The sequence below is a fragment of the Pieris brassicae genome, chromosome 3 (assembly GCF_905147105.1).
Source record: "Pieris brassicae chromosome 3, ilPieBrab1.1, whole genome shotgun sequence".
Classification (NCBI taxonomy): Eukaryota; Metazoa; Arthropoda; class Insecta; order Lepidoptera; family Pieridae; genus Pieris; species Pieris brassicae.
This window is the reverse complement of record NC_059667.1, coordinates 19256351-19273242: the sequence shown is the minus strand read 5'-3', so window position 1 is coordinate 19273242 and position 16892 is coordinate 19256351. Positions and strand designations below refer to the sequence as shown.

Sequence of the window (16892 nt, the reverse complement as noted above, 5' to 3'; positions counted from 1 at the left end):
TCATTGATGACAAATAAATTAAAAAAAAATCGAAATTAATTGAAATCAAGCAATATAAAAACGGTCATTAAACCATTAAATCTTAGACGGTTATAAACAGGAATGTCATAAAGTTAAAGGATCAATTCAGTGAGGATTTGCAAAGTTTAGGGTGAACGCCGCCATATTTCATTGAAGACAGACCGCAATGACCTTGGGCGATGCGGGCGCTGCGAATATTTATGTTTGTACGATATCACTCGCCTCCTTTATTGCTATAATCTGTTACCCCATAACAATATTATCTTAATTAATTAACATTGGTACGTCTGATAATTCAAACTTTTTACTAGTGAGACTTCCATATCGTCCTCGGAGCAATACAATACAAAGCATTTAATAAGAACTGTATAAAACAATGATTAATATTATATATCTTATATTAATGCTAGATACAAAAATACTATACGTTTGTAAGAAAGATAATGATTAATAATCCCAGTAACGCCATAATCTGTAGCAAGGAATCTATGGAACGGATGTCCATAGATACTAACAGGATTTTAATACGTTCGTTGAGTTTGAATTGAGCTTGACAATCGAGAAAGAACTTTTTAGATTCTGATTAGATTTATGAACTTCTGCAAATCTGTAATATCTTAAAGAACCTTTATGAGAACCTTTCTGTAATCATCATCTGTGCCTTTCACAGAATTTATTAAACTTTTTAAACGTGTTTCATCAAAATAACTACAAAAAATTATAAATTCATAATTGCTGCTTTTCCGTATATCCTTCTTAGTGTTGAAAATTAATATTTACCAGTTATATCGCACTTTTATTTGTTAATAAAACAGCTTTCATTGAACCAAAATGGTGGTTTAACAGCCGGCAGGGCCCGAGGCATTCCCGATATAATTATGTTCGGATCAAATAATGGTTTATTATAAACATTTATCTTCTGATTGCCGAAAGGTTTTAGTGCTCATGCTACAAATTCAATTTAAATTTAATTAATATAATTATTTCAATTCAGATTGTGGTGAAAATATACATTTGATCGCGATTTGTCAACTCCAGTCCAAATCCGACAAAATCTGTTTGGCGATTTCATAATTAGGGTTGGTTTTTTTAGATCTGTGGCGGAGAAGCTAGGCAGCAGAGTGAGTCAAATCTCTGCATTCCTAAAAATATCTTTATTTGCTTAAACTAGGTACTGGCGTCTCCTACCGTCGAGCCCGGGCCACAACTCATTAGTGTTTTATAAATTACGATGTTTACCAAACGATACTATAGTCGTTATAAACAGTAAATATGCTAACTAACTAACTCCACCTAGATTAAAATCCTAACTAAAAGGCATCGGTCAAAACTAAAATCTCCAGACTCGAAAATCACAGAGCGGCGGTAATCGCGAGCTTTTCATTAAAAATTCAACGGGTAGCCGAAACAAGTTCAGTTTTTCATTTATAAAGTTAACTGAGAATACAACTCAGCGATTTTAAGGCCGCAGCTGAATTATTCAAGCAAAGAAAAATTTCCAAGTATTGAGTTTGTGTGAAATTCGAAAATCTGAATTGATATGCTAGTTTTGAATAGGGATTGGTTGAACTAATACTAAATAGTAGGCAATTTATTAATAAAATTACTAAGAGCAAAGTAGGGGTCCACTGAAAATCAATATTGCTGGTGACAGCAACTTAAATGGACCCATTTTTGATTTAAAGTGAGTGTTTTTCTTTTATTAATAAGATACACATGTTTTTTTCTTTATTTCAGGTTACACAAAATTATGATATAATATTAAACAAATTAAAACTATTTGATCAACAAAAATAACACAAGCAAGGCGAAGAAATGAACTTGACACAGCACGCCCTGCTTTTATATCTAAAAAATAATGCTGTATTAGATTTCAACTTATTATACTTAAATAAAATAATAGAGCACCAAGTGAAAGAAGATGATACGCAATCATATTAGTTCCATAATATGTCGTATGATAGCTTCTCACTAGGTCCGTGGTGTCAAGGAGTTGAATAACCTTGATAATCATGTGATTGTGTTTCATGATTCACATTGTATTGCCGGGAAACGAACCAACGACCTCAGGGTCGACAGTTGAATGCAGATGCCACAAGAACGAAACTGCTCAAACAGATATTTTGTAGGTTTTTTAAATTTAATCTTGACAAGGATTTTATTCCCCACTTGGATCTATTTTAGTGCAGTCGCTTAGAAGTTATTCACAGACATACACTCCGATTTTATTAATTCCTTTTTTGTAGCTTAATTGGTAAGGCACCAGGACAGTCCAGGTTGAATCCCTAGTAACTTGACTAAAACAAAACTATTTTAGCCTCGAATGTATAATAGTACATACAAACATATCGTTTTATTGTAAAAACTCTTAATGTCCTCCGCATAAGGTATGCGTAACAAATACAACTACCAGTAGTTATAATTATTAAAAATTAATTCAAAATGCTATTGAGTAATTTTTTTTAATGAAACCAGTTTACTAAAATAATTTGAAACAAAACCTAAAACTCGTGGTAATAAATCATGCTAGACATTTCGAAATTGCCAAGTCCTGCCTGAATTCCCTGATTAATTAGCCTTAAAGTTCAGCAAGATTCTACTATTTATTAAAACGATGAGAAAAGTAGAGGATTATAACCGCAACAAAGTTGGCATCTTGCAATGTATCTAAGGTGGAATCATGGCAAATGTATGTATTTACAAAAAATAAAAATATATTGCGTTAATTTAAATAAATATTCTAAATTTGAATGACAAATAACTCTCAGTGACATTTTGTATGAATTTCGTTCCAAGTAACTATATTTTTAGTAAAAAAAGATCTCCAAAATATACAATTGGTATTATCTTAATAACTAAAATTCGTAACGATACGTCTTCTTCTAACATTTAGTGTACTAAATTACACTATTGCAGATTTTTTGGAAACTTAAACTTTAAACTATAAATTTGTAAAAATAAATATAAAAAAATATATTTTTACAGATTTAAACGCAATCTTTCTGACTGTTGTAAGGTATGCGAAATAATATATAAATGAATAAATGCGCAATATTGGCCTAGTGGCCTCAGCGTGCGACTCTCATCCCTGGGCTCGTAGGTTTGATCCCTGGCTGTGTACCAATGGACTTTATTTCTATGTGCGCATTGAACATTAGCTCGAACGGTGAAGGAAAACATCGTGAGAAAACCGGCTTGCCTTAGACCCAAAAAGTCGACGGTGTGCGTCAGGCACAGAAGGCTGAGCACCTACTTGCCTGTTAGATTAACAAATGATCATGAAACAGATACAGAAATCTGTGGCCCAGACCTAAAAAGGTTGTAGCGCCATTGATTTATTATATAAATTAATAAATAAGCGCATTAACTGTTAAATATTTTTTTCTGATAAACCTTATAATTGAACATATCGAAAAATTCTGTGGCAATACCCGTTCTAAAGTGAAGTTAATTAAAGTGGGCCCATCGTGCTCTAAACATCGGATCGTATCGTCGATCGATACACTGGCACACACCCAAATCTGACAATTTCGAGAATTTAAGGTAAAAATCTATTTTTGTCTTTTGTTTGACAAAAAAAATCTAAAATATACTAAGCGTAAGTCTAAAAATGTTATTGCAATTAGCGACAATATAAGAGATTTCCTCAACACGCGGAAAAGGTTTCTTTAACGAAATATTGCGGATATTGTATTTTTCGGCAAATGATCTTATAATGTTTTTCTCGCAAAAATTTCCTTTAACAAGGTGTATATAACCTTAACCAAAATTATATCTCATAAATTCCCAGAAAAACTTAAATCAGCTACTTGACTGTGCCAAAACTACTACATATCGCTCACTGTAAGATTACGGGATATTCACTTGTCTTCAAAGACCTAAATTAGGAGTTACGACTTTTCATTCTTAAGATGTAAAAATGAAACCTTTCAAGGAATAACATTTTTACCATCGTGGTGTTGTATAAAATTAGTTTACTAAAATTTTGCCAGTAGAAGACAGCTATATAGGAGATGTCCCAAATGTTCACGTCCCGACCACAGCGCGGGGATAACAGCAGTAATTCTATTTCCTCTCGTTCGCTACCTGTGCACCGAATTGTCGATCACACGGCTCCGGCAGCGTCGTTGTATGTAGCTACTTAAAGCTGAGACAGTCAAATTGCTTATAATGCTCATGATGGTTAACCACATTAAATAGTACTTCTTTGCCCGCCACAGTGCTTGTCTTTTTAACACACATTAATTATGGAGGAGGAAGTAATAAGAAATCGAGCATGGTAATTTAAAGAAAGCTTTTCTAAACTTGTTGGGCCACCCACTAAAGTGCTGCATACAAAGCTACAGGTGAGTCAAAGACCGATAAAAGAACGTAAGGTACCAGATGTTACAATAAAATGGCATGGCAGAGAGTGGGGCCTTTATGTAGAGACACCTAAAAATAATGAGATAGAAATAAATGTGTTAAAGTGAAAAATATCTAAAATAAAATTATTATATTTTTATTCATAATGGTGGGGTTAAACTATGCTGGTTACAATTCAACGTTTTTGACAGTTAACATGTAATTTTTGGCCTGTTAAACATTACAAATGTCTTATATATTGACATCCAAGGTTCAGGAAAGGCTTAATCGCTAACAAGCGATCTCTTCTAGCTAACCAACGGCATGTTTTATTTTATAAGAAGAAATAAAAAAAACCATAGATATACAAACGAGTAACCAAACATTGAAACAAAACTCAAACTTAGAAAATATAGATAAATGGCGAGAGAATAATAACTTAAATTTTTATATATTTAACCAGAGCATATCGAATCTTATTTAGGAATAAATAATTTAAAATGAAGGTACAGTTGTAAATATTCAAATTTTTTTAAACAGAATTTTACAAGACCGTAAAATATATATATATCGTATATCATATTTTTATCGACCGAGTACATCATACCACCACGCCGCAGACCTCAGTCACGTGTGCCACAAATTTCCTTCGCCGTGTAGCGTTCTAACAGGCACTATTTTTCTGATATTGTACGTACATGTGTGTAGACATAATAAAGATAACAATTTCTAATTCGACTTGTAAAAATGACTCCGATTAAAATACTCAATTAGTTTTTTGTCTTTAGGTATTAATTATTTATTTATTTGTATGTGTAATTATCTGGTACTGTATAATATTTTTTTTATTTCGACACCTTTGTGCCATAATTGTTCTACGAAGACATTCCGCTGAAACTCCCAAAAGTCCTTCAGAAAATTGGCTATTAATGGAAACTACGACGAAGTATCTTGTTGCAATTTTAGCCAAGTTGCCTCTTGCAAACTTAATAAATCTTCAAGTACTTTTACAGTTAACTACTATTATGTATTCAACGTTACAACTACAAAGACTTATTACCTTCATTGATCACAGATACAAGAGCTTTACATATTAGATAAATAAAATGTTTATTTGGTTGTTTTTTCTTATAGCAAACTAAGCCGAATGGGTTCGGAAATACTTCAGTGGGCTGCTGGTTTCACATAGTAGTGGTGCGCAACAAAACTGTATAGAAAAATGCGCAGTTGAGGATCGGTGGACGTCAAGGTGATACGGGTGGAATTTTGTGTTCTGCCTCCTCGTGCCAGCTGCAGGTATTAATCCGAACAACTCATCTGAACACTCTCCATGGTAAATGCGGCAGAAGATGGAGAGTGACACCACATCTCTACGCAACGCCAGAGGATCAAGCCGCTCGGTGAGTGATTGGTCGTCGACATTCCGAACCACTCACCGTTGAATACGGTGGAAGGAGCTGGTACTGGGGAGCCCGGCCCAGAAGTGCGAACAGTACTCCATGTGGTTTCGAATTTTCTTAGTTTAATGTCTAATTAAAACTATATTTATATCCAGAATAAATCTATCTTCTATTAGTAAACATTGCGTAGAGTAATAGTGACAATTAATCCAAATCCTTTTTTCATTAACGAAGCCCTCTATAGCCTAGTACAGTTATTTACAAATGGTTACATTATCATGTGTAATGCCACAGACCCATACCTTTTGCGGGTCACGCAAACTGCAAAAGATTGATGTCAAAGGTCTCTTAAGGTAGCATTCAGTTCTTAACGGCTGCGATCGTTCGACTAGTCGACCCTGGTCGCATGTCGAGCGACACCTAGCTTTCCGATGTTAGCGACTGTGAAAACCATTCTTCTTTTTCGGTGGTTCTATTGAAGTACAATATGTCGGATAATTTATCCGTGGCTCGAGTTATATAAGCCAACATTACTTACATATATATATATATATATAACCAAATGTTAATAATCGCACACTTTAAGCCAATATGAGCACTATACTTTTTGTGGTATACGTGTCATTTATGAACTCATAGATAAGCCAAGTTTGTTTTTGTTAACGTCGCAACGCCTGTACCCTCATTTTTTTGTTAGTTATAAGCTCCATACATCAACGGCCAACGATCTTAACTCTTGGAATAAAGTTATTCTATATTTATTAAAGGCTTAAAATGATATCCTTATTATTAAAAAAGTTGACTCGATTTTCACATAGTGAACAAAAGAGCCAACGTTATACAGGCTAAATTTCAATCATTGGTACATCGATTGTCTTGTTTTGACTCTAGTAAGATCTCCGATTCAAGTAATCGATAAATGTGGGAATATTTCACGACTATAGCGCAAAATCCTTCATTAGAGGATTTTAAATAAAATATTTTAGGTTTTTCATTTCTCTGGTATTTGTTCTTAGATTGATGCTGATCTTTAAGATCACTAGCCACAAATTCGACTAACAAATCGCATTCTGGTGCTAAAAAGAGGTCCCTATCTCACACCAGTTCATCTGGTAAGCATATTCAACAATAAACCTGAAACTAGATTCTAGATTATGAACCGTTTTCCTAAAATTCGTAGATACACAGGTATAAGTATGAAGTGTATTTTGAGGTATTAATACAGGACCTGTTGAGACTGAAGTGTTTGTGTGTTGTGTTAGAAATTTCTGAAAAGCCTAGATTTCGATGAAACAGAATATATGTTATCCATAATCATAAAGTTATTTTAAATTAATTTCATTTACCCGCATTAGTTTAGTTTACCTTACATAATCACACACCAACAACAACTCATGATTTAGTTATATTTTGTTTGTTATTGTACATCTGTACTTAGTAGCACATATTGTGCTTAGTAAATATTTTAGCCAATATAATGTAAACTTGTAAAGAAAAAAAAGAGTGAGTGAATGAAGAAATTATCATAATATTCATATATCAATCTTGAATTAATCATAAATTAAAACTATTCTAGATAAACATTGTATGGAACTCACCTATACAATTTCTTGGTCCCTTACCAAACAAATGCAAGGTACAATTTGTCTCGTTTTCCGGTAAAAATCTATCAGGATTAAACTTTTCTGGTTCGGAGAAATACTTAGGGTCAAAGTGCATGCCAATAGCATTGACATAGATTGTATCAACTTCTATTGTCAACTTTTTGTCTATTTTGTAGTCTTCCGATGCAATCTTGTCAAAATGTGCCTGTAATAATGTCGATGCAACCTAATACTAATTATTTTCCTTCCGCCTGTGGAAATGGTGATATTTTTTTTTAATACAAGATGTCTCAAAACAAAGTTCATACTTAGTTGATCGATTAAAAAAAAGTAAGTCGTGTATGAAAAAAATGTTTATTCATTATAACATTCCATAGCGATTGAATTCCCAAGAGCCGGGCTACTGATTGACATAATCCCCGCGCCCCTCGAATTTGATGCGTTCACGCAGTAAGCTAAATAAATGTAAACTTTCTTTTGATATACCTGTTAACAAAATGCAATAGCATCTATGCCTATATGTTTTCTCTCTCTTTAATCGGCAGGTCATGTCTGAGCGTCGTGGTCAGCAAAGAAGCATCTAGAGCGGACTATCTCTCTATCTCTCCATCGGTTTCTGTCTCTCATGACAGTATACAGTTTTGAGGACGTTGAGTCTTTCACTTGATCGGTCCATCTGGTTGGTGAACGGCCACGTGATCTTTACCCTTCTGTGTTACCAACCACGATCAGTTTCTCCAAATTTTCATCGCCTCTGCGCATTGTATGGCTGAAATAAGATACGATCTGCTGTAGGCATATGGTAGACAGGCGGGTCCGTATGCGGAGTTTGGTCAGGATCGATGGAGGATTAGTACGCTTCGCAGTCCAAGGTACTCTGAGCATTCGCCGCCAGCACCACATTTCAAAGGCATCGATGCTCAGCCTTTCTCGAGCGAAGATAGTCCACGTTTCTACTCCATACAGGAAGATGGGGAACACTAGTACCAGTCTTAATTTGGTTTTGATACCAAGTCCTCTTTTCTTCCAGATGTTGCCTAAACGTGTCATAGCATCTTTAGCCATGTCGATTCGCCTTTTTATCTCGGGGATAGAGCTGCCGTCGTTAGAGAATTGGGATCCGAGATATATAATGCGATACGATACTTATGTCAGGAATGCTGCAAGTGACACATTCTAAAGACTGTGGGAGTTACAGAACCACAGCATTAATATCTAATGCGAGTAAGATCCTCCTCCATGTTATTAACTGATGTCTTAATTACTACCTTAGCAAAAAGCTACCTAAGGAGCAGGCAGGCTTTGTTAAAGACAAAGGAATGCTGGAAGAAATCCTTAACATTCGCCAAATCATCGAAAAGAGTAGGAAACTCAATACTACATAACACTATACAAAAGCCTTTGACTATGACTATGTACAATGGGATAAACTATGGAGGGTTCTACTTGAGATGGGAGTTCCTGAACACCTCGTAGCTTTAATACACAATTTATATACATCGAAAACCGTTCTTTCATCAGGATGGGCATACTCCAATATGTTCCAAAAACTCGAGCTAGAAAGTAGAACATAGGCCTTGCAGTAAACAGAGCAAAAACTAAACTGATGTTAATAGATCGAACCGGAAATCCTATGTTTTAAATACATTATTTTAAATTGTTATATTAAGCAAAAGTTCTATCAGTGCCTATAGTAGATAGTTAATTTTTGTATTATAGATTTTATAATTAGAAGGATCACAGAAATATTATTTTATTTTCATTGTGAATCCACGATATTTAGACGTGTTTTAGGATGCGACCGCACCCACTATCGTAAAAACGTGAGTTAATATAACTCTCATTGAGGATCTGTCGACAACTGAGACCACATCTTTTTATTCCTTACTTGACTTAGTTAGTTTGAGTGATAAACTAGTTGACTTAGTTTATCACTCTTCTCCATACTGATGCCTTAGCCAGTGACTGCATTTACTTTACCATGGATGATCTAACCACTCCAGTAAGACGTTGGCGTACTTTTGACCATATTGGGTCCTGTATTTTAAACTTCTATTGGTAACTTAAAATAAAAACAAAAACTTCTCAGTTGGAATTTACCTCGTTATAACGGGACATGGTGCAGACATTACACGCGTCAAATTTTACGTTGGTTACAGGGAGTTAAAAATTAAATAAAAAAGTTGTCTTCCGTACTCACATTGACTGTAATCAAGTTCAAAGATTGAATTGGGTTTGTATAGCCAGAACTCACAAGTCTGTCTCATAAATTATTAGCATTCTTTACGAAAACAATGCGAATTTCTAGAGAATTGATGACCAGACCAGGCTTTTAGAATATATAAATCCTTACGTATGGACTGTTGCATGTGTCATATATTCTCCGCATCTAAATAGCCTGAAAATTAAGATTCAAAAAAAGTAAAACCAGGTAAGAAACGAAACAATAAAACGACAGCACGTTTTGCTTGACTGTGGTCAAACAGAACGCACTGCATGTCAGCTATTGGACGCTTGTTTATGACCAGTCGAAAGTTAAATGTAGCTCCGTTTTACATACGTCTTTTTATCGTCTACGAGGTTTAAACGTCTTAATACTATTATTTTCAGTGGGTGGCAGCGTATTGCGTTGTAAGCCGCGTTGTATTTATTAATTTTAAACATGCCTATTTGTTCCAATAATTTCTCTTTTGCCTATAATGGTTTGTAGAGAAATAAGAACAGCTCATTTGTTTTATTTATATTATTATTAAATGTGTTTACATTGTTATTGTGGAATAATAAACCAAACGTTTTCCGGCCGACGTCGAACATATTTTTATACTTATAATATAATCTTCCTAAACAGTTCCTAAAGTTTTGAGTTCATCGCGAAAGATATACGCGGCGGGGGAGAGAATTTTTTATATTATAAAAGTTAGACAAATGATGTTCCTGATATTTTTGTAGGTATTCATCAAGCTCTAAAACTTTGTCAGGTACTCAATCATATATCTCTCTACATTAAGGTGGCTTTCGTAAAAAACGTTCAACCCTTTTTTCTCCAAACCTTACTTGGAAAAACCGACTAAAACGAAAAAGTCTTCTTAGTGTATAATATACTTACTTATAACGTTACTTTGGATTGAGTTTTCAGCATCGGTTCTGCAGATTACACCCAGAGATTACAATTTCACTAACTTAATCTCTTTAAGTTAGTTATCCTTAAATAAGATTATAGCTATCATTCCATGTATTTGATGTGGATAAATTTTGAATTTTGTTTAATATCTATCTTTAACATTGAACATTAAAAAGCTTTAGTAAAGTGTTTAAAAAAAATGGCGGATCGATCTTGATCGATCGAGATTATTATAGGCATATAAAACATTTTTTTTATCAACCAACCTGGTTTTCTTTTTTTAGGAATGTCATACCAATAATAGGTTTGGGAGGTACAAAGGGAACACCACGTTTTCTACAATAATCTTACAGACTTATCCATTTTGTGTAAACCAGCCCACCAGCAGCCCACAACCAATGCACATATAAATAACATTAAAATCATATTAAAAGCTCCTTGAGAAAGTAGTGTTCACGTTTTTAGACGTAGTGTTCTGAAAAGAAGAAATGGGCTAATGTAAAGTTGGTTCAAGACCGTTATAGTGGTTTATTTGATGTGGATTTTGACTATTTCTCTCTGTCTCTCTTTCTATCTGTAATAATAGTAATTTCATAGTCATTGTTGGAGCAATGTCATTAGTATTAGAGGCGATTGTCATTAAATACTAGATTGTAAGTAAATACTAGTGGCTTATATGATTTATCAATATTGCCATGTGATAATAAAAAATAACTGCGCAGTCATTTTTATTATAAAAAGAAATTTATTTACACTTAAAGACAATCAATACTTAAGAAATCGTTGACACTCGTTCCCATGATTGCCACTTTAGTCTGGAGTCACGAGTACACGAAATTTGACGAAAATATTTTTTGCGTCAGTAACGCGTCATTCTTCACAGGTTCTGCTTCTGTTAAAATTCAGGTCCTGCTCTCTCGTTATTGTGCCTACTTTTCCTTCTCCGTCCACTTTGTTTGTCTTATCCACTTTTTCCGTCAATTGTCTTCATCATTCCTTTCGTATAAACTTAACCTAAACTCGCACCGTTAAAAAAATCACTGGCGCTACAACCTTTTTAGGTCTGGGCTTCAGATTTCTGTATTTGTTTTATGATCATTTTTTAATCTAACAGGCAAGTAGGTGACCAACCTTCTCCGCAACGCATGCCATCGACTTTTTGGTTCTGAGGCAAGCCGGTTTCCTCAAGATGTTATCCTTCACCGTTCGAGCAAATGTTAAATGCGCACACGGAAAGAAAGTCCATTGGTCCACAGCCGGGGATTGATACTACGACCTCAGGGATGAGAATCGTATGCTGAAGCTTCATTATATTAGGTCCTTACATATGAAATTGGCGTTTTGTCGTACTGGCCACTTTGACCTCAAATACCTCCTCTTTGGTTAGGAATTTCAAATTCAAATTTGTACAGCTATTTACTTCGATGTTTGCATCTCTCATTTTACAAAATGGAAAACTTAAAGTATCGCATTATTTACGAGTACGAGTTCCGCCGTGGCACTAGTGCTGCGGAAACGACTTGAAGGGTGAATGATGTGTATGGCGGTCATGTTGCAAAAGAAAACACAGTTCGTTTTTGGTTCCAACGTTTTCGTTTTGGAAATTTCGACCTGCAGAACAAGCCCCGTGGACGGCCTGAGACCCAAGTTGGTAATGAAATATTGAAGGCTATTGTGGAAGGGGATCCATCGCAAACCACGTCCGAGTTGCTGCAGGCTGCGGTGTTAGTGATAAAACTGTTTTAATTCACTTGAAGCAAATTGGGAAGATTAAAAAGCTTGAAAGGTGGGTACCTCAGGAATTGACTGAAGCAAACCGATAACGCGCGTCGACTGCTGCGTTACATTACTGAACCGGCACAATAATGAAGGTATTTTAACCGAATCATTACCTGTGATGAAAAATGAATCCTTTACGATAATCGGAAGCGCTCAGCGCAATGGTTGGATCCTGGCCAGCCAGCCAAAATCATGCCCCAAGCGAAACTTAACCCCAAAAAAGTTACTTGTAAGCGTTTGGTGGACTAGTGCCGGTATTGTTCATTGCTGTTTTCTCAAATCTGGCCAGACTATTACGGATGATGTCTATCGTCAGCAATTGCAAACCATGATGGAAAAGCTAGCGGCTAAACAAGTTAGGCTGGTCAATCGCTCCATGCCACTGCTACTTCACGACAACGCTAGACCACACACTGCACAACAGAAGGCTACCAAATTAGAAGAGCTTCAATTGGAATGTCTAAGACATCATCCGTACTCCCCGGACCTTGCTTCAACAGATTACTATTTTTTTTCGAAATTTGGACCACTTCTTGCTAGGGAAAAAATTTAACTCTGATGGGGCAGTCCAAATCGCCTTCACAGATTTCATTGATTCCCGTCCGACTGTTTTTTTGTTAAGGGATCAATGAACTACCTATGAGATGACAAAATGTTAGTGCATAGAAAACAATGGTTCATACTTTGATTAATTAAATATATTATATTTAAAAATATTCGACTTTTTGTTCCTCCCATACAAAACGCCAATTTCATATGTAAGGACCTAATATATATTATATTTTTATAAAGTAACAAATTTGGATCAAGTATTAATTGAGTATTTAGTATTAACGCCTTGAATTTTATTACAATCTGCGTAACGCTAATGACTTAAATTTAAGGCAGAAACATACCTATGACGTGGAGTATTTCTTTAAATTTTGATTTTCGTCACTACAGACTTGAATGTTTGAATACCGCAAGGCCCAAAAGTTGTGACAGCAGCGCAGTGCTGCTTATTATGAATTCAATATATTATCATCAATTAATTAATTAAGACCAATACACCATACTAATGTAAAGTATCAATGCGTGACACAGTCCGATGTCACCTTTGTATCATTGCTGCGCTTGAACGTCAAACGTACTCGCTCAGAAACATTAAACATGGTTCTGAGTAATGCGAAGAAAGAGACTCTGAACGAACAATTTAGTAAACAATGTTTTTAAACGAAAATGCAATTATAAAATCGTACTTAAACGCAGGTCGATTGAGATCGGGTCTACATACTATAAAGTTCACATAGGACATCAAACCGGTGTATTTGAGAGTTTGTAAAGTATTAGGAATCTGATTGAATTTCATAAGGAACTGGATTACAAGCGACACTTGTTTGGAAGTTACGCGTCGGTGTTTGAGATTAGCGAGCAGGGCCCGGCGTTAAGCTTTCGTTCGTTAGTTTACTACTTAGCGAATAGTTTACAATGTACTGTTTCGGTTATGGCCTTAGAATGGAATCCAAAATAGCATTATTTTGCTTAAGACTAGATTATGTTGTTTCATAAAATAAATTAACATTTGATTGACTAAATAATGTAATCTATTTATTTTGCAGTGCGGGCATAGTCTCATCCCTGATTTCGTAGGTTCAATTCCCGTCTGTGCACTAATGGACTGTCTATGTTCACCTCTAACACTCGCATGTGCGGTAAAAGGTATCGTCGTGCAACATGACGACGGTTTCAAATCAAAGTTTCAACGACTCTTGTCGTCTTGTTCATCTACCAGAAATCGACTATAAAATAAAAATTATCAAAGAAACGGATGCAATCTTAGGTCAGGACCCATAGGATTGTAGCGCCACTGGATTAATAAATAAAATTAAAACTTTTTTTCGTGCAAAAGAACAAAGTAAACTTAATCCTTATACGAATATAAGCAATATTACGGTCGACGTTTAAATTTCAGAACCGTTTAATCGAACACGCCTATTAAATTAGAGCAATTTTTAACGAGACTCAAATAATTAATTATTAAACAACAACTCATTAATTTCTGAGAAACTTCGACATAGCTCTTGAAGTATTGAAGTTGTTGAGTTAGTGGAAATTTGTATGACTAAGTTTTATTTCACTTAAATTAATAAACTCAATAAAATTTATAAGTTTAAATTGCATGTAGTTGTTGAGTAGTTCGATATTTATGTTGTTGTAACTTTGATTTGTTTTTTGTATAAATATAAAAAAATATAATTTGTATAAAAAAATCTCAATTCCTCGTGCCTCGTACGAACTCGAATTATCTGCGCAATATTTTGGGTTTTAGCAACACAAAATTTAGTTTTGTTTAATATTAAGTTGTCGTCTGATTAATGTTAAATCGTTATTTTTTATCTATTAATGTACTTATTTGACATTAGTTTTCTGTGTTGTATATTTTGTTTATCAATGCTATCTGTTTTGGCTTTGTACATATATATATATATATATATATATATATATATATATATATTCTTTTCTTTTACAATATATGCGTAGCTTGAAGATTACCAATAACTATATAAAAATAAATGTTTAACTTAAGATAACATTATATGATAAGATATTACATAGAAATGAATAACGATGTTTACTAATAACCACTATTACGGATGAAATTATTGAACGATGAGTATTAATAGCGATACTCCAAAGGTAAAAAAGGGAACGATAAAGTAGATATATATTCAATAACGAAGTTCCTTAACTATCTCTAAACTACTGGTTATTTTTTGAGAAAATATCGTGGCAGAGTAGCATCGTTCAAGAATAAATTAAAAACAAATACAATTTTTTATTCACATCTTCAGTGACTACGTACGGCTTCTATGTTGGGTAACGATAAGAACCGCACGCGAAGAGTTCTTTTCATTTCTCCTTGTTCTTTGCCAGTCTGCTACTGAGACAACCATTAGCTTATCAGTCATATATCCTTTAGTATCCTTATTCTCCTTTTTAATATAGAAAACACTGTTGGCTTAAGCCTGCGACCTCTCCCAATGCCGTGCTATGTGTCCAATGGGTTTTGGTCTCCATATGCGCAATTAACTTCACAGGAGAACTTGCGTTTAAGTGGGTTATAAAACAAGAAATATCTTCAATATTTGCAATATATGATCTAGACATTAAGGCTGGCGTGTTTAATAAAATTCTATAGATGGGAAATGTCGCTTATGTGCCGATATAGATGCTAGCTGACATTTGCAAAAAAACAATAATTTAGTTTTATACGTTTATTGGTGCTTAGCAAGGAAACGTAAAAAGTTAATATTAAGAAAACATTTCTGAACGGATTGAAGCTATGTATTATTATTATAAACTTATAATTATTTACATAATTTTACTAGCTTAATACAGCTAGAATAATACATAGCTTCAATCCGTTTAAAAAGTGTTTTCTTAATGTGTAAAAGCTATGTTAACAAAAGACAAGTTAATATTCTTTGGTGAAAAGAATAAAGAGCCAAAATTTTATGGGAAACACTCGTACACACGTTACTATCACACATTTTCAGATTTAGTCCGCATCGACAAAACAATTACAAAATCTATTTAATAGGTCAATACCTTAGCCCCAAATATAAAAATAAAAAATCGCTGTACCTTTTTAGGGCCTCGATGTCCAGAACACTTTGACTCGACAATATCATAATTTAAAGCTTTTTCTCACCAGGAGGCCATTCACACTTCAACCATAACCAATGATGTGCTCGGAGATTCAGCATTTCTTAATTGAACCACAACACCACAGAACTAACACACAGACTACAAGACATCATAATAAACAATATCAGGACATAAGTGCCTTTTTTCTTGAGGGTCTCAAGACTGAACACTGACCGGTTGTACACCGTGCAGGTTAGTAACGATATACTTTATATATAAGTAACACAAGTATAGTATAAATATTATATTGTACACTATTTCTCATGTGTTTTCATGTATGTTTTGTATTATATAAATCACTATTGACTGTACTTATTTACGGCATTCGTATTTGTGTATTGTCAACTAACTGTTTGTGTGTTTAAATACAACATCGAATGACTTGTTACATTTATTAAAATATGGGCTTACTTCATTTTGACAAATATCCTTTATCAGTCTTCAGGATGCAATTATGATTTCTGAAATGAAATTCTCAACAAAACTGGAATACTCTGTATTTTACTAACTGTACTCAACAAACAAACACCATCAAGTCGTGTTTGACTTGGAAAATCTTAGACAAGATATTAATGAAGTTTTGGGATATATTTGTGTATCGCTATTGTAATTACAGTCCCTTACGCTCTTTTGCTCGCACCGTGTAATAATTATTTAAAAATTAAATCAAAATTCAACTATTTCATTTTGAAAGTTGAAGTTTACAAATCGTTTAGCAACCAAATGTAGAGTAAAAATTAACAATCAAATCAGGCAAAGTTGTTAGCCTGTATAAGGATTTGTAAAGATCCCTCAGATCAGATCTAGGTATTCTATATTAGCCCAAGGTCCCCTTAAAGTAAAACCTAAAAATGCAAAGTGAAAGTTCTCCGAAACCACAACTCCTATAGTGGACCTAATAACTCCACAGAATTGCAATGAAATTATAACTTTCGT

General features: G+C 34.3%; 1 protein-coding gene across 1 annotated transcript; it reads right to left on the bottom strand.

Moving 5' to 3' along the window:
• Positions 1-6860: 6860 nt before the first annotated feature.
• LOC123707812 (cytochrome P450 6j1-like) lies at positions 6861-16372 on the bottom strand. Its single transcript, XM_045658160.1, is given in 6 exon segments — positions 6861-6874; positions 7364-7574; positions 9350-9406; positions 9570-9767; positions 10757-10826; positions 16368-16372. Coding segments are annotated over 6 exon segments (555 nt in total).
• Positions 16373-16892: the final 520 nt, after the last annotated feature.